This window comes from Truncatella angustata (assembly GCF_020726525.1).
Source record: "Truncatella angustata strain MPI-SDFR-AT-0073 chromosome Unknown BKA67scaffold_6, whole genome shotgun sequence".
NCBI lineage: Eukaryota > Fungi > Ascomycota > Sordariomycetes > Amphisphaeriales > Sporocadaceae > Truncatella > Truncatella angustata.
The window spans coordinates 931609-950280 of NW_025763386.1; the positions used below are offsets into that span (position 1 = coordinate 931609).

Here is an 18672-nt window from a genome sequence, read left to right on the forward strand (position 1 = left end):
GCTGACCCCGCACTGCTTGCATCAAATGCAACGCACATTGTGCTTTCTGAGGACATGTCCGCCGGCTATGTATGTCCGATACACCATCCTCAACTTCTCTGTTTGTTTGTCCTTCCGTATAGATGTGTTGATATGCTCTTCTGTCCTCAGACTTCGATGTCTCCGGTGGTTCCATCCAACGTACGCTAAACGCTTGTTCTGCAGCACCACTCGAGCGGGGCCCGCTTTGCTGGTTGCCGTATTATTATTAGCAGCTTGATGGATCGGCATGCCAGTACAGGTGAAAGTTTGAGTCTGCCTCTATCAGTCAGGTCTGGGGGCTCGTTTTTCGGAAGCATAATCAGGAAGGAAACCAAGGATGCCGACCGTAAAGAGGCTCCAAAAGGGACCTTCGGCCTTACAACTCTATACGAGCCTCCATCTGTCGACGTCCCTGTTGCTGACCTAGTGTTTGTACATGGCCTCAATGGCGGATCTCAGAGCACATGGACGAAAGGGGACGAATCCAACTTCTGGCCAAAACATTGGCTCCCAAATGACGATGCCTTCACAGACGTCAGAATACATACCTTTGGGTATCATTCGGGTCTTCGCCATGAATCCATCCTCGGTATCAGAGACTTCTCCCACTCCCTTCTTGGAGCAATCCAAGATGCACCAACGATACCGCGCAGGCAAAGTGTAAGTTGTTGTTTATATCGTTGCAAGACCAACGACTTTCCTTTCTTTAATCTACCCTTGCACTAACCGGCGCCTATTAGGTTCCTCTAATACTCGTCGGACACAGTATGGGCGGCCTTGTGATCAAACAAGCACTTGTACTTGCTCATCAATTACACGAGTTCAAATCTCTTGCCGATCGTATTTGCGCCATGTTCTTCTTGGGCGTCCCACATCAAGGGGCAGAAATAGCCCATACCCTGAACCGCGTGCTATCGCTTCATGGAGTCAGGCCGTTTGTTCACGAACTTTACCCTTCCTCTTCAATTCTCGCAGCCATAAACAAGGATTTCCCCTATCTCTCAAAGGACCTTCGCCTCTTTTCCTTTTTCGAAACCAAACCAATGAACTATGGTATTGGCAAGGGTCTTATTGTTGAGAGACAAGCGGCAGTTCTCAATTACATTAATGAGCGCAGAATATACCTTGACGCAAACCATAGAGATGTAGCCCGTTTCCCTTCTGTCAACGATCCATCGTATTTGACTATCCGAAATGCCCTTGCGACATTAATAGATAGCCTACGCGAACCATTCCAGATTCAAAGTCAGCCAGAAGGGGATGATGACGAAACGACAAGTGAGACCGAAAAAGAAATGCAGAAAAACATTATAGCGAATTTTTTAGGGGTAAAAGATGCTCCGGAGGGCGACTATATGACACTAGACGCAACTAGGCTTCCAGGCTCTTGTGAGTGGCTATTACAAAAACCAACGTTTGTGGAATGGAGAGAAACCAACCCCTCAAAGGCTTTCTGGTTACAAGGACGTCCGGGTGCAGGGAAGAGTGTCATTTCGAGTGCAGTTATATCCTCTCTACGGTGGCTCACAAGAGACTGTTGCTTCTTTTTCTTCGTACGAGCAGATAAGAACAAAAGTAGCATCAAATCATTTCTTCGGTCTATGGCTTTCCAAATGGCCATGCTGCACCCTGAAATTCGACAGGCCATTCTTGAGATCATTCCCAAATGGGGAGAAGGCAACCTCGAAAAGGATGACGCTATTGTTGTTTGGCGCAAACTATTTGTCACCGGTATCCTCAAGATCAGACTGAAGCGACCACAATATTGGGTTGTTGATGCGCTAGATGAGGCAAATGGTGGATCAAATATGATCACATTCTTGTCCAAAGCTAAGGAGTATTGGCCATTGGGTATATTCGTCACGTCGCGAACTTCCATTGATACCCACATTGGACCCTTGGGCTTGAAGATGGAAGTTATCTCAAATACAATCACTGAGGAGGACAATACCGGCGACATTTACCTCTTTTTGGAACTGAACTATGAGCGGTTTCCAGCATCAACGTCACATGCCCGAAAAGAAATGGCTCATCGCATCTTGCAAAATTCCAAAGGGTGCTTCCTTTGGGCTCAACTCATTGTGAAAGAACTAGTGCAAGTCCAAACTATGACGCAAGCTAATCAAGTCATTGATAGCAATCCATCTGATATGGAAGCATTGTATCTGAGGATTACAAAAGAGATGTCGGAGCAGAGGTTCAACCAAGAGCTGGTCAAGGCCATCCTGGTATGGGCCGTGTGTAGTGTTCGTCCTTTGCATTTGGATGAATTACAACAGGCAATCCAAACAGACATCAACGACGAAATAGGTGATATGGAGCGGTCTATCAGCGAGTCCTGCGGTAATTTAGTGTACGTCGACAACTCAAGAAAGCTACAACTTCTCCACCTCACTGTGAGAGAATTCCTCACGAAAGACAACATTGAGTTCGGGTTCAAGGTGGACAAAAGCCTCGGCCACCGTCGGTTAGCAATGGTATGTCTGGACTCTCTTCTAGGGCAGAATATGAAGAGGGCGAATAGTTCCACGACAACAAAGTCGGGTACCGCAGTACAAGGTTCTCAGACATCACCGTTCGCAGAATATGCGACGGATTATCTGTTTCACCATCTGGCACAAACTAAATCTTACGACGATGAGCTCATCTTAGCCTTGACCTCTTTTTTAAAGTCAACCAACTTGCTGACTTGGATTGAGCTTGTTGCCAAACGCTCTGATCTTCGGAGAATATATCAAGCGGGGAAAACTATCAACCATATTCTTCACCGACGGGCGCAATCTTCACCCCCGGTCGGACTACATGAAGAACGAGATTATATGGGCCGTTGTGCAAATGATCTAATCCATTTGGTCACTAAATTTGGCAAACGACTCATCACGAGTCCATATGCAATCTTCAATCTTATTCCCCCATTCTTCCCTGAATCATCGGCTATTCGACAGCAGTTTTGTACTCCGAGAAGCTTGACAATTCATGGAACAGGAGCCAAAGGGTGGGATGATTGTCTCTCAACTATGTCGTATGTTAAGCCCATACGTCCACAAATGATTGCGACGTCTCATGAGAACATGGTATTGGGAACATCAACGGGACAGGTGATTATGTACGATCAAGCTACTTTTCAGGAAACTGCTTCTGTGGATCATAAAGAGCTGGTTTCAGCACTGGCTTACAGTGAAAGTGGCAACATGGTTGCCATGGCTGGTCCGCGAAATGTGAGATTATGGAGTGTTACTTCCAGTTCTGTAGTACATACTTTCCGCATCAACTCTCTATGCATTGCCGTAGCATTCGGGAACAATGACTCTGTTCTTTGGGCTGCATTGCGGAACAACGTTCTTCTATGCTGGAATGTAGAGACCGGCGATCTGCATACGGAGCCAATCAACTGGACAGCGGACTTTGAAGTCCAAGGCTCCGAGCTACATGCTCGCGCCCCTCAAATGGGAGTCTTCTGTATGCAAATGGGTGTGCTAGCCATTGTTTATCGAGGGGAGGATCTCATTATATGGGATTTAGACGAGGAGAGAGTTTACGATATCTACGAGAAGGATACAGGATCCAGGCTGAATGGATCCTCAAAAGAGGTAGATGGTATCACAAGTGTTTCGGATGTTGCTTTCAGTGCTACGCCGGAAGCCAATCTCATCGCGGCAGCCTTCTCCGACGGCGACCTAGTCGTGTATAATATGGATGAGGGGACGGTGGGTAACACAATAGTGGCTGCTTACCCACAGACACTTTGTTGTTCTCCTGATGGTCGCACACTGGCGTGCGGTGACTCAAGGGGTAACGTAATTCTGTACGATTTCGAAACTCTGAGAATGCTCTACAAGATCCAATTCCAGGGCGATGCAGTCAAGATCCGAAGTCTGGCATTCACTCCAGATGACTTGCGACTCATCGAGATTCGAGGCAACCAGTGTCGTATCTGGGAGCCATCAGTACTTCTTCGACAGGATTCTGATGATACGTCGAATGCGGTCTCGAACTCTACAGCGCCACTCGAAATCGAATACGATGTTACCGGGACATGTGATATCACAGCAATTGCAAATGCTGTAACATTACCACTGGTGTTTTGTGGAAAGGAAGACGGCGCGGTATATGCCTACGACGTCGCCCGGGACTCACAGGGATTACGATTGTTCGTTCAAACAACGAACTGCGGCATCATCCTCCTGCATTTTGACCCATTGACCGATATCCTGACTTGTTGCGACTGGGCAAGTCGAGTCACGTCGCGGAGAGTTTCTCGAAACTTAGGAGGTGACTGGGAGATATCGAATATACTTCTTGATACACGACCAGCTATAAAAGTATCCCAGCTGCTCAGTTCATCTATTCATCGTCGGCTTCTTTTGTCTACTATCGAGCACGACACTCTATGGCCCCTTGACGAAAGCTGCGAACCGGTATACGTGAATCGAATAGCGGGATCTGACAACGTCAGCTGGGTATCACATTCAGATACTCATAAACTCATACGTGTTGAAAAAAACACGGCAAGCATGTTCAGCTGGACGAATCTGGAACAACTCGTTACAATATCTTTTGACTCAGTTGATCCGTCGGTTACATTGTCAATATTTCCACTTCAACATCATCGTTTCTTTGCTACTGTCACCAAGGGTCGCTCTTCAAGGGATGCGCAGTCGGCAATACTCGTATGGGATATGAACGATTTCAGCACAACAGAGCCCTTTCCGACGGTGAAACCTGCCTTTGACCTTGGTACGCTGGCTGTACGAGTGGAGCAACCCATCGGTATGATTAATGATCGTTTCATCTTCCTTGATCAAGATTACTGGGTCTGCAGTATCGACCTCAGCCATGTACGCGATATCTCGAATAAGCACAGTATAACAACAGGATCTGCGCCTGGGCTGCGAGCATCTCGCCGGCAAAGCGCAGCCGGTGCCACCAAAGAACCGAGCAGCGCTGAGCCTGTAATCGTTCGACACTTTTTTGTCCCATACGATTGGATCAGCATGGTCACTAAAATCCAGGTCGATATTTTGGCCAGGGGTGAGATAATTTTCGTCAAACGATCGGAACTGGTTGTTGTGAGAAGAGGTCTGGAGGTATCCGAGACGGGGCCATTCCGATCATTGCGCGGTTCGCGCCAGATGAGGTTACCTACGCGTCCTCCTTCGAGTATTGTTCCGGGTAGAGACCGCCACTTATTATAAATTATGGAACAGATTAACATGTTCCCTACTAAGTTCTGCAAGAGCAGCCGTACAAACTAACTTTAATCTCGTATTTGCAGTTACTAGAGTCATCCGTAATATAGACGTATAAGAATGCTACATAAGGAGGAAATGATGAATATCAAGATTCTTTCGAGTCTTTCTGGTAGAATAGAGCCTCTGAAATGTAACAAAGAATGCGCCACACAAACGTTGTGGCATGGAATGGTGGGTGAATGCGTGCTCGATTTCACTTGTCCAAGCAGCTGCAGTTTCAGGGGTAATGCCCCGTGGAGGGACGGTCTAATTCCTCGAGTACGTCGACTGTGTACGCTGCTGACTGCATACCCCACTTGGCCACCTTCTAGTGTTCCTCTCGTGGCTATCCAGGCTGCAACACGCAAGTGTAATCATTAACATGATTCCGGTGTAGTGAAGCCGAACCATAATCTTCTGTAAGTAGTGATCAGTGATTAGCGCCCTCGGAGCGCAATGAAGGCCACTTCTTGGTTGCCCACAGATCGCAGTATGCTTTCCAGATGTGGTCATGGATACGATTTCGTTGTAAGCTTATTCACACCTGCAGGAACACCAATGTCATGGCCGCTACAGCAAGGTTCCCTGTAACGGTCCAATTACTCGTATTTATCCATCGGCAAGGTTGAGGAACCATTCATCCATTGGTCATTCTGAATTTGGCAGTGACTCAGCGTTCGTCTCTCACGACTTTGAGCTATGATAGCCTTCCATGACAGCGGGGAAAGCCGCCGCGAGCATCGCAGTCGCTGTAAGCTCATCGAAGAGAATCATGAAGAAGGATATATCGCGCAGAGACCGAATCGTCCCTTTTCGGATGCAGTAGTGGTACCACCAGGCGAGTATCGTAACAGAATAAGCTCCCAAAGAAACAGGAACTGCGGTGAGTGGCCTGTTACACGCATGATACTGTCTTATGGCTTGGTCTTATCCCATCCTTCCTTCACATGATAACCAGGATATGCGTCTAGCAGTGCCTCTCTAAACGCCACGTACGATACGAGAAGCGAGAAAGAACAAAGAAAAAAGACGAAGCGAGGACAATCCACTGCTTGCCACAAGACATGGTCCCGGGTAAATCGTATTGAGCGAATCGAGTATAAATGGGAGTCTCGTTCCGTCGTCCTTGGCATCTTGGCCCCCAGAACCTCTTCAGATTTATAGTCAGTCATACTAGATCCTTTCATTTTCCCCCAACAATAACAACATCGTCGTCGAAACCACCAACGGCACCATGCAATTCTTGACCTACAGCGCCTTTTTTGCCAGCATGTCGGCTCTTTCTGCGTTCGCGGCTCCAGCTTCTTCTCCCGCCGCCGCCATCGTTCCCAAGCAATCGTGTTGGACGGGCGGAATACACAGCGCCTGCAACGGGGCTACAACTGGATGCACGACCGATGGAATCTTGGTAAGATATATATATAGCCCATTCCTTGTCCCATGCCCGAGGTGCTCTCACTTCACATGACCTATTAGAACTTGTAATGATGCAAATGTAACCACCATCCAACGAACAACTTTGCTGACGCCCCTATTAAAGGTTGTCTGCCAAAACAATTCCAGCATGATCTTCAGCAATATGTGTGGAGGACCTTAGTAAGCAATTTTCGGAGTTGTCTTCCAATCCCTTTTTACAAAAGCATGTTTACAGAGCGGACGATGCCTATTAGAGGCAATTTGATCTCTTCGTGACTGTTTCACATTGATCCCAAAGACCCCCTCAACTCATCCTGAAAGAGCAATTATTGACTCCGAATGTTTTAGTGGTCCTTGGTCATGCCACTACGACGCGGCGTGCAATGCGTCCTGTTGAGCGCGAGAAAGTTAACAAACAGTCCAGCAATGTGCAACGACAAAGTTGTTTCTATGGAACAGAAGGCTCGTCTCATATTTGGTGGAAAGTCTTGTGACTACTCATGTGCATGATTCAATGGCATCGTACTTTCGGATGGGAGACCTTCAAAGCCAACAGTTGGCATAAAATGGTATTTCACTTTGGGACAATGCTGGATAGTGGTTTTCTTAGATCAGTCAACATATTCTTATAGCAACCACATGATAGATGCAGACTGTATAGCAAAACCTAAGGTCCTCGTGACCGAATCTTTGCCAGGTATAATAAAGAGCAATGAAGAGACATGAACGCCGACGCCTGAGACGCCTCCTAATGCCGTCTTTCAGATGATCCCCTAAGCTAGTGTACAAATATAATGCAATTAGGTCATATCCTCTTCTGCCTTCGTGTGTCCTCATAGAGCCTCACTCTTGGCTCTCCATACGTGGGCAAGTGGCTGGCCGTTGAGTGCCATAGCAAGTGCTTCTTTCTGCAAAGTTTGCTCATCTGCCGCGAATTATAATGTTGGAAAACAAGTACTTGCCACTTCAAGTATTTGCAGGTTGCCTTCGTGCTGGCAATTCGATTGTTCGATTTGGACTACTCAAGAAGATATCTGCGCTCGAATTTCGACATGGCCACCTCCGGTCGGTACACGCCGGGGGATGTATAGGCATTTGAAATGCAAAGATGTATGTTCAGGCGGTCTCCTGTGCGACCTCCTGGATGTTCTCCTGGGCTGCCTCAGTTGGAGATTGGACAACACGAATCTGGTTCGGATCTCGTGATATGTCTGCGGCTTTTCGGGGCGTAACGGATGCGATAGGATGCTTGCGAGGGCGGCCTCGGCCACGCTTAGGTGTAGCATCTGTAAGCGCAGTACCCTTAATTGGTGTAGCTTTGTTGGATTTGGCTGCAACAGCCTTCTTGGGGGTGACAGATAGTCTTCCTGCGACCTTCGTCTTGCTGTAGGTCTTAACTACAGATGACTTGCGCTTGATAGTGACCTTCCGACCTGACGCGGGGGTCTTAACGGAAATGGTGGAAATGCTTTTCTTGACAACCTTTGCAGCTTTGGCACTGACCTTGGAGAGGGCGCCCTTGATGCCCTTAGCCTTGGCGCCAGGCGCCAGATTGACCTTAGACTTCTTTGCAACACTGCTCACGGTCTCATCGTCGTCGCCAAGGAATGCCTGCAGCTTTCGCTTGCCAGCACTGATGCCTTTCTTCACGACCTTCTTCAAATCTTCCTTAGGAGCCTTGGGCGGCTTGATCTCCTTGGGCTTGGGACCAAGTACACCTCGGCAATTGGGTGCACCACACAGACACTTCTGCACGTTCTTAGCGGAGAAGGGATCAAAGTTGTAGTCATAAGTGAGCTCTTCGCCAGTCATAATCGGGCGATCACCAGCGAATAGTGCCATACGCGGTTGACCAGACACGATCCACTTGATCATGCGACAGTTAGGTTGACATGAGTGGTTGACGAAGCGGGCAATACTGCCTGTGGTCGCATCAATAATCATGTTCTGGTCGAACGACATCAAGTAATAACACTATGAACGTTAGTGACTTGGTTCTGATCAAAAGACACTTGGCGCATGGGCTTACTTCGTTGTCCTTATATTTCTCCTCCATGCGGCGTTCACATTCCTCTTCCGTGATGATCTCGCCAGTGTACTCCATAATGATCTGGCCAGGTTCAAAGCAACGGTTGGCACGGATACCGAAGCCCTTGTTCTCGGTCTTGAGAACTTCAACACCGACACGGTACTTGCCACCGGCCTTGATGCGCTCTTGTAACTTGGCAAAAGCGCGGTTCTGGCAATTGGCAGCACCGGCATTACAGTTGGTGCTATCGCACTCGTAAAGCATGATACGGTTCTGGCAAGATTCGGCGCAACCATCCTCCGGTGTGCAAACACACTTGGACTGGTAGTCCTTGAAATGAGGTGATTTCTTCCACAGAGCTCCAGCCTCACCAATGAAACGGTCTGGGGTATTCATAAGTACAAGTCACACAAACTGGCAAGCACAACTTACTTCGAGTCATCAGCTTCCAAGAAGCGGGCTTTGGTTGTCCAGACGGAAGAGGATTGCAGATGTTATATGGTAGCTTGAAGTCTCGTCCTTGAATCAAGAATCTAAGACCAGTAAATATAGGCATTGGCAGGACTTCATTGACCTTGCCGGCCGGCACAAGCTCTGGAAGGTCGACAAGGGCTTTCTTCTCATTCGGGGTGAGGTGTTTTGAGATATCGAGTGGGGCAGCCTGACCAGAGTATAGGCCATGGCTGAGCCACTTCTTGACTTTGCGCTGCTTCGGTGCCGGGACTTCTGGGATTGTAGTGAGCTCCTCCTCCTTTGCGGGCTCAACTTTCGTCCTCTTGCGAGGAGGCTCGACTGCAGCTTTAGGGTCAATGTATTTGCCATTGGCCCAGACTGTATGGAGAACGGGCTTGGTGTCAATGCCCGAGAATTCATTCGTGTCTTGCAGGCGACGCATTTCGCGTGACATCTTCCCTAGACTTTGCTCGAGAGATTTCTTGCCACGCTTCCCGAACGAAGAAATCTTCTTGGTCAAGCTTTCAACCTGGATGCCGGTTGATCGGGTTGCACGTTTGGGAGGCTCCGGTGACAGAGCTCGCTTCTTTGCATTTTTCGACATTGGCGAAGTGCTTTTTGCCTTTGTAGCGCCACTGGTAAATTGGGTGGTTTCGTCGTCCAACCCAAATGTTCCAGAGATTGTGCGTCGCTTCTTGTCGGCGACGATGTCGCCATTTGCGCGTCTCTTTCCATGGATAGCAGTGCCACTTAGCCTTGACAAATTGTAGACGGGCAGACTCTCCCGCTGTCTTCGCGGTCGTGAAGAGGATGTGGCCGTGATTTCAGGAGTCGCTGCTGTGCCGGGAGTAGCGGGCGCATCAGTGTAGGCCTCGATGGCTTCGATGGCTTCGATGGCTTCGACCACGCATTCTACTTGTTCTTCAAGAGGTTCGGTGGCGGAGGGTAGGGCTGCAGCATTGCTGTGCTCAAGAGCAGTGAGCTCAATTGCAGCCGACTCAAGAACATTGTCTTGCTTCGAAGTTTCTGAAGTGATGCTCATGCCGTCGCCGACTGTAGTGGGAGGCGTCGAACTCAAAGACGCGACATGTGAGAAAGTATCAGCGACGTCGGTGTTCGTCTCGGAAGAGAGAGCACGCGCAGGTGACAAGGTGGCCATGTTGATAGAGTTATGAAGCGATTGCAATCGCGACAATGTACTCAACGGCTGTATATGCAGAGGGAGTTTGGAGGGGAGTGACGGACGCGCCGCAGTCTGTTGATATCCCGGAGTGTTGGTTGGCGTGAGTGGGTATGGGCGTGTAGGGGGTGAAAGGGTTGGTTCTCACAAACGCGCCTGGTCGGCACGGAACGTCTGGGGGGCTAAAAGCCGACAAGTGTGGGATGTGTCTCTTGGTGTGTGTGGGACGTGAGCAGTAAGTAAGTAATACTTGGTAGTACCGTACTCAACGCGCCGAACAGAGAGTTTCCACCGTGCCGTAAGAGGCAAAAACTCCTTGACTAATCTTAGACAGGCTGCTCAGCTCTACCCTATTGACCGGTCGCAGAGACAGGTCGAAATCACCTAGGCTATGTGAGGTGCTGCGAAAGCCGGGCGGCCAGTATTCAACGTTGACAACCTCGAAATGATAGGATGGCGAGAGAGTGTCAAGTGTTAATAGTTCGTACTGATGGAATGAAGAATAGGTTGTCCGAATTGTCTTGGCGTGACAGAGTGGGACAGATGGTTGACTGACGGGTGCTTGCGCAACGCTTTGGCTGCAACTCTTCAGGAACAGTTGCTCGCACGGCTATGGCAGTCGAGAAACAAGGTGGGGAGAAAGAAAGAAAGAAAGAAAGAAAGACAAATACTGCGGTCTCTCGGACAAGATGAAGACACCAAGGAGGTGCTTCTGTTGCAGTGTTGAGGGTGGTTTGATGGACTGCTCTCTAACCTGACGTTGATTCAGGGAAAGTAATTAGGTGCAGGTTGAAGGAAGAGAGAAGGACGTGAGAGTAATGGGAGACGGAATCAATGGAGAGTCGAAAATGGACGTGCCTCTGGGGCTAATCACAGTTTGGGTTGCGCCAATCAGGACCATGACTGGGGTATCGCTTTCCTCTGAATAAATGGTGTCCATTGACCTCTTGCCGATTACTGATACGTTAGTTTGGCCGGGCTGGGCTCTTTTGACTTCACCCAGCTGAGAGAGAGTGATTGTAGAGCCCCGTGGTTATAGCCACTCGCTTCGGCTGCTATATGTCAAGTAACTGCTCATAGACCTGAAGTGCACCTTTGGATCAAGTTGCTTGATGGCTTTGAGTATGTCTCTTGGTCTTGGAGTGACGCCATGATCATGACCAATCTTACAAGAATATGTATGGCCTGGAATGGGTGTCTCATTAAGCTTCAACACATATAGACACCCTCCAGCATTTCTTGAGTATCATTATTGCAATAGTGTTGTGCAGTATAGCCTGAAAGCCAAAGTCGCGCGGCCCCCTTACGCTCAATGAAGGTTGCTGAATTGCCCCTGGCTTTGAGGACGAGACGACCGGGTAGGATTTCGGTGGAGCGTTAACGTTAGGACGTGGGGATAATACGGAAGATGACTGAAGAGACAACAGGAATGCTTTGGGAGAATATATCTGATCAAGACGGTATTGCACGATTAGTCACGTACTGACTCGAGTCAATAGCCCACGGCAGCTTGGCCAATTTCGTTCATATGGACAGCAATCTGCTTTGGGTTGCGGCTGGTCTCAAGGGGAGGCATGCTTGAAGTCAAGTGTGCACCTCACCTTGCGATCAACAAGTGGCGTATCACTCAATCGCAGTCATCCGACCTTGAGCGTAAGCAACCCAAATCTGGGCCGCAAAAATGTAAGTCGACTTAAATATTTCCAATATGTTATCCATAGTTATCTGTCTAGGCCATTTTGCAGTTTCAATACTCTCAAGGTAGGCATCGTGGTCCTGGAACCAGCCTGATGATGACTTCACTCAAGCGTATTGGTCCTTGTTAAGCGTTCCACACGCTGAAATATCGTCCTCATGGCTCGGAATATTCATTGGGTTGTATGTCCAACATTTATGCTATAAGTACGTCATATGGAAGAATTCGGCTCCAGGTTGTGTAATTACCTCCTCTTCGTGTAGCTTTAGCAGCGAGGCAGTCGGCTAGAACCATGATGGGAAAGGTGGCGGCTCCTCCTCCAACAGCCGACAACGCGCGATAATCAATCGCCACGGATGGTATTGTCTTGCAATTGTGTCTTTCGGGCTGGGGTTTCTCGAAAAAGAATTATTTGTGACAAGTTGGACGTATACTGCTGTTCGGTACTCGTGGAGCCCCCACCGGCGGAGATAAACTACATGAGAAAGACAATGAGCTAGATTTTTATACTCATCACAAGGTATATAGAGAGATGGTTTTCATCAGAACATAAGATGATTCAGTACAGTGGTTCTATACTTGCTGCGGGTGGTGATGGTGGCACTTCTACTGCTGTTCCAATGCTCGTTGCTTGTAGGTCGAGAGGCTGGATAGTTCTAGAACGTGCCTAGAGTGAGAACAAGGTCTCATTCATTTACCTAGATGACTCTCAATCTTTTGAGAGAGCTTAAGATTATCGACTAAATGCCTTACTTTGAAGTTGACTTTTGGGACTGATCGACTATACTTGGAAAGCTGCTCGCCTGAACACCAGAAGAACTACAGCCTGATCGCACAACGACAGTTCATTTGGTTTAGTAAATTGGGTTAAACAAGTCTTATATGATATCCTAGAATTGGCTCATCCTTGATTATAAGTATGATTCAGCAATGCGCAGTAAATGCCCTGTCCCCATGGTCTAACCCATCTGACACTCATCTATTGTCTCCATCATGCGGAAGCTTCCCGTGCCCAGAAGAAGTATATTTGTCATTTAAATTGTCTTCCTCCAGTATAGCAACCGGCCATTATATGGTATTCCATGATATACAGCTCGAGTAGCGTCGGCGACCTGTGTTGTACTGTTCGGAGCAAGATGGCTTTAGAGGAGGTGGCTTTGAAAGATCTGGTGATTCGTAGTTAGTACAAATTCCTGAGTAATGGCTGTGTCGGTGTCAAATGTTTCCGACGCAGAAAATTTATAACACAATTCGCATAGAGAGCATTTCTCATCAGATTGTTGCTTACAATAAGGGATCCCAGCCGGGTCTCTATCAGCCATGTTCTCGTAGCGCCAGACCCCTCTAATTAATGCGCTATACCTTATGGGAATCAGCTCTCAGCCAGCGACAAAACGCTACATTACAGTGACCTGATGAAGAATGACTGCAAATAGATAGTGCTCCGAACCGATATCGTTTCTTAAGCATTATGTTCTTATAGTACTGGACCGAATTGCGAATGCTTCGTCGAAATACGGGAGGGGTGTTAATGTAGTATTCTATCCTGTTATTGCGAATGTCAGCAGTCAAATACCACAAGAGATTGAGCGGTAGATGTTATCCATTATCATCTGCAAACTTGTGACAACGTCATCAAACTCAAGTCCTGAAATCGGCTTCCAAGCGGTAACATCCTCAGCTGTACCCGTGAGAATATACTCGTGGGCTGCTGATACTCTCCGTGCCATCCGCCATTCGTATTGCTTCTCTCGTTATGAGCACATCCTCGTAACATGACTTCGTAGGAGACCAATGCGTATCACGTACCTTGTGGGTGGGCCTGCAAATGTGTCCATCTCAAATTGTCTCGGAAACTGCCATCAGACATCGTCAGTCAGGACCTCTTAGAACATGAACTTGAATCTCGATTTGTTTTGACTCACCGAAGCTCTGTGTTCGGTCAACTATCTGCTTGCTGACAGAGCCCATTTGACCAGGAAGTCAAAATGATAATGCCTGTCAGTTGCTGAAGATAATGGTGATAGAGGACTGGGACGGTTCGCGCCCCAGACGGTAATGAGGCGACCAAAGTGGCTCCAAATTTTGAATAACTAACATGAGAATTGAAATGGCGAGGATTGAGCGTTTGCCGGCGCCCGCCTTGAAATGTCGACGGGTTGCTTTGAAGACAATGACTGACTTATACAGCATAGACTCCGCAATTCAAGTATAGGCGAGCAGATGGAAGTACTAATTTTAGTGAGATATCGAATTGAAGGGGGTGGCAGTCGAGTTCTTTTCCACATCCAAAGACCCCAAGCTCGTCCAGGCAGTTGCATATAAACAAGGATGTCCTAGGTGTAGAGGATCTGTTGATATAGGTCAGATCCGGTTGCCATGATGCGTAAAACGATAAGATCTCTTCAGCAAGACATGATAATTTTGTAAAGTGGTGGATGAACCTCAAATTTTGGATCGGTTGTACGTTTCTTTGCTGGGATGATGCTTCAGGTGGTGGAAAACACAAAACCCGGAAGTAAACTCAACGAACAAATTCCACTCCAGTCAATCTAGGTAAGTGACTGGAACAGTCCTCGTTCTATTTGAACTCTGCCAGTGACAAAATCATCAACTTGATTCAACAGAACTACGGTACTATCAAGCTAGGCGTATTGTTGTTTTTGCACAGGCCTCAGAAGAACAAAGGCTACCGCTGGCTATATTCTGAACCTTACTGATATGAGATCCCTCGAGCTTTTCAACTTCGAAATAGACTCTGGAGGCTTATGGAATACACTTCATTCTTTAGCCACCCGAGTACGAACACTCTTAAGGTACTTGTCACTTTGCCCTATTGTTTCTTTGTAGGTATTTACACAGTTTGAGGCCATTTGTAAATACGTAGTCACCAAATGTTCGCAACTGTTCTCGGCGATAGTGAGGTTGTCATTGTTGTTGAGCCTAACTACCACCACACTCAGTAAATCGAATTTGATGTCCTTTGTCCATTCATGAGAGATGATGACGGAGCGGAGTTTTCTGACGGCCTACAGATGGAGAATGATTGTGCTGACAGGCATTACAGCCTCCGCAAGGCTAAATCTGGCATGAGGCGATCCAACAGGCATCATGTTCTTCGGGTTGTCAAAAGGAAAAACTCGGAACAAACCTCTTACCACAATCAAAGAGGAATCTCTTCAAATAACACGCTTGGCAGCACACCAACAACGCTATATTATCCGCGTTTTCCATAGATTGGGTGTGAGCTTCCCAACCAGTAAGCGTCAGTACCATGATTTCAGGAGTAGAAGGCATCCGAGTCGGTCTTTCTTGAAAGTCGTCTAGTCACAGATACTTAGTTGCCTGCGGGATTTCCATAAGTCAATCACGACCTGGTTAAGAAGGCTCTTCCACCTTTCGGCCCTTGCTGAGGCTTCTAACAAAACTTTGACATATGCATGATGTTTGGAATAATTCAAACCTTCTATAAGTCATGACTATGGGCAATTAGCTGGTCAAAGAACGTGAGAGACCAGGTAGCATCAAAACGGGCCAACATCCCAACAAACGACTTGCGAAGATGATACGTTTAATCAATATGAAAAACCATATTATGCAAATATCGACCATACTCAAACGCAACAAGCTGGTCTAAAATGGGTCAAGAACGAGTAGGAGATCTGAGATGTAAATGCCGCAAAAATCCAGTCCGGCATGAGACTTACAGAGAGACTCCGCATCGTCGCATTGAGATCTTATAGTTTGACACTGTATACCCTGCCACAAACTTAGCTCCGTTATCTATAGCGAGTCAAATTGTGTAAGTGTCAGACAGGAACTAAAATTGTACAGTTGGCATATACGTAGAACACTCACACGCCGAACCGACTGGTGAGTGCTCAAGCCCCCAGTACGCAAGATCCTCGTTCTGAGACGGCATCATGATCTGGCAGTCGAGCAAAACCCAAAAGCCCAACGACGTTCACAAATAAAGAATCACCTTGTGTTGAGTTTCCGTCGCCTATATAATCAAAGTGACAGTGATCCAAAGCCGAGTCGACATGGAGTATATACTACAGTGTAGGTGGGACTTGGCACAATGCGTTTTGAGTACACGCCGTCTATCATCCCGTCACTCCCTCATCAAGAGTCTTCTTACGTATAATATAGCGTGCATATAAACTGTGCAGAATAAGAGAATAACTGAAATCATGTATCGACATTGGTTTAGTGACCGACTCATGATGCAAAGACACCATTGAGGCTCGAGTCGACTCTCCTAGAACTACTATCTTCTTGATATCACTGGCTAAAGCTTCATTTACCAGAATTTATTGTTCCTAACTAACTCAACATGAGCTAATTCAGGATGACATGAGTTCACAAAAACGGTAGAAGTTGTGGAACAATGATTTCCGGACAGAGCTGTCATCTGCACAATTACGCGTGATCAACACAGCCTGTTTCAAGTAAAATTAACACAACCTTTGGAAAAAAAAGTATGACGATGGACACAACCCTGTGCTTCAAAGACAAAAGGAAAGGTGTGATATCGGCAGCAGAAACTAAACTGCCGAATTTGCCATAGGCGTGAAATGTTATAAATCGAAGTCAGACACATCAATAAGGAGCGAAACATATCTCGGATGGGAAATTCTCATGTGCCAGGAACCGTGTTACCGAAACTTCGAAAGACCCAGATAAGCACAATGGGGGCAGATTTTAATGTTATGGTGTGGGTCAATGTCTTATACACATACGCGGAGCATGTCACGTTCACAATGGCAGACTAATAAGACTGTTCGTGGGGTGGAGTTCAAGGTGAGACACGGTCCTAGACCTGAATTTATCTTCGATTCAGCTCAAGTTATATGTACTGTATTAATAGACTCTGACTTCGCTGTCTGTCCGGTATGTTCGACCCGTACTGTACTCGCGATGTGACATACACGTTCCCTGAGCTAAGAGTATAAGAGTATACCCAACCATGTGCTTACAGTATGCTTCGCAGACTGTCAATTATGTTATTTCTACCGAAATTACTCTTTGCGAAAACGGAAGCTGAATACCATCAAATTCCCCTACATGCCCCACAAACAGACTCGATTGAAGAAGGAACTCAAAATCATAGAGACGAGAACATACGGCGGAACGAATGGTGGTGGTCTATGCTGCCGTGGTTCGTGGCAGTAGCGCTGAGGAAAACAAACCGACAACTACCAAAGAAGTCATCAACGTCTTACCTGAATGGTATTCGTGGCGTGGCATGCATCATCGTCTTCATCAGACACATCACCGACTATTGGGATGAGTCCCATAACCACAACAACGCTTTCGGCACCGACCCAGCCCCAGAGAACCGCGGCGTCGGACAACTACCCATCGTACGAATTATCTACGCCGGAGAAGGCATGGTATCGCTATTCTTCGTGCTCTCAGGCTTTGTGTTGACCTATTCTCCGCTACGAAAAATCAATAATGCTTCATCTCCGTCGTCGGACAGTGATCTTCTGACTGGGCTCTGCTCCTCGATCTTGCGGCGAGGCGTCCGCCTCTTTGCACCAGCAATCCCCTTGATCTTCCTGACCTGTTTCGCGACCTGGAACTATCCGTCGTTCCATCCAGGCCGGTGGCGTGACAGCGACCCGGCATTTCTGGAGTTTCTATGGGGATATGTCGGCATCGCCATGCCTCTGTTCAATCCGTTTACCTTTGAACAATACATGCCGCCTTCTTTCAACCACTGCTGGACGCTTGCTGTAGAGTATCGTGGCTCGATGATCGTCTTCTTGGTATGCATCGCGACATGTCGGCTGACTACAAGAGCTCGAAAACTCGTGGTCGGAGGTTCGGCTTTCTGGGCACTACACACGCGAAGTGGTGACATGTTCTGCTTCCTTTCTGGCATGTTCCTCGCCGAGCTGCGATACAGCCCGCTATCGAGCGATCTCCCGACCGCGATAAGATTCACAATTCCACAGTCTGCTACTCACACTCTGACTATATGCCTTCTTCTATTCTCTATGCTTGTCATTGGTTGGCCTTCGAACGGGGCTCAGGGGATCGAACCATTCAACTCGTTGGAGAAGCTTGTGCCACTGGAGTGGCGGAAGGGCGACCATTGGAGCCACACGACTGCGTATTTCTGGTCAACCATCGGAGCAGTCGGCATGCTGACTGCCGTTGAAAATCTGCCGTCAGTGCAACAGCTGCTTTCGACAACCCCGATATTATACCTAGGGGAGATAAGCTTCTCTTTTTATCTGCTTCACTGGATGGCTTATTTATGGCCAGGAGCTATAATGATGCACTACTTGACCAAGTCTCTCGGTTGGCCCCAAGGTCTAAGTTTTTATAGCATGTTTCTTATAACACTAGCCTTGACGACCGTTGCTGCGGATTACTACTGGAGAGCCGTGGACGAAAAATGCGTCTGGATAGGCAAGGCTCTGGTAGATTGGCTTGGGGTTTACGATGACAGTACGCCTAGGCTTTCATCGCCACAGAGGACCGCAAATCGACTGACGGATGAGGATCAGACGCTACCTGTTGCGTTAGATAGCGTCACAACTCCAGTGAAGCAGGAATAGAGCTCATCAAGACGTTGCCTATATGATATCGCCTTGTTGAAATTCGAGGCCATAGATCGCTTGTGACCAAAACG

At 47.6% G+C, this 18672-nt stretch overlaps 4 protein-coding genes across 4 annotated transcripts; 3 read left to right on the plus strand and 1 right to left on the minus strand.

The window, feature by feature from the left end:
• Positions 1-3: 3 nt before the first annotated feature.
• On the plus strand, positions 4-5448 carry BKA67DRAFT_626167 (uncharacterized protein). The gene is made up of 2 exons (XM_046105548.1): positions 4-681; positions 762-5448. Exons 1-2 carry the CDS (start codon positions 259-261, stop codon positions 5214-5216), a joined length of 4878 nt encoding a protein of 1625 aa, XP_045956016.1. The 5' UTR covers positions 4-258; the 3' UTR covers positions 5217-5448.
• Positions 5449-6486: 1038 nt separating this feature from the next.
• BKA67DRAFT_537597 (uncharacterized protein) lies at positions 6487-7178 on the plus strand (the record flags this gene model as incomplete). The annotated part of the gene is made up of 2 exons (XM_046100352.1): positions 6487-6660; positions 7017-7178. The coding sequence occupies 2 exons, from the start codon at positions 6487-6489 to the stop codon at positions 7176-7178; spliced, it is 336 nt and encodes a 111-aa protein (XP_045956017.1).
• A 606-nt stretch (positions 7179-7784) lies between these two features.
• BKA67DRAFT_593522 (uncharacterized protein) lies at positions 7785-10309 on the minus strand (the record flags this gene model as incomplete). Its single annotated transcript, XM_046104956.1, has 3 exons — positions 7785-8642; positions 8698-9080; positions 9130-10309. The coding sequence occupies 3 exons, from the start codon at positions 10307-10309 to the stop codon at positions 7785-7787; spliced, it is 2421 nt and encodes an 806-aa protein (XP_045956018.1).
• A 6720-nt stretch (positions 10310-17029) lies between these two features.
• BKA67DRAFT_660528 (acyltransferase family-domain-containing protein) lies at positions 17030-18598 on the plus strand (the record flags this gene model as incomplete). Its single annotated transcript, XM_046107648.1, has 1 exon — positions 17030-18598. One exon carries the CDS (start codon positions 17030-17032, stop codon positions 18596-18598), a length of 1569 nt encoding a protein of 522 aa, XP_045956019.1.
• Between the last annotated feature and the right edge of the window lie 74 nt (positions 18599-18672).

Bases quoted from the DNA above. Each gene is read 5' to 3' on its own strand.
- BKA67DRAFT_626167 (XM_046105548.1), top strand. From the start codon at position 259: ATGGATCGGCATGCCAGTACAGGTGAAAGTTTGAGTCTGCCTCTATCA. The intron at 682-761 runs GTAAGTTGTTGT...GGCGCCTATTAG, and splicing joins CGATACCGCGCAGGCAAAGT to GTTCCTCTAATACTCGTCGG.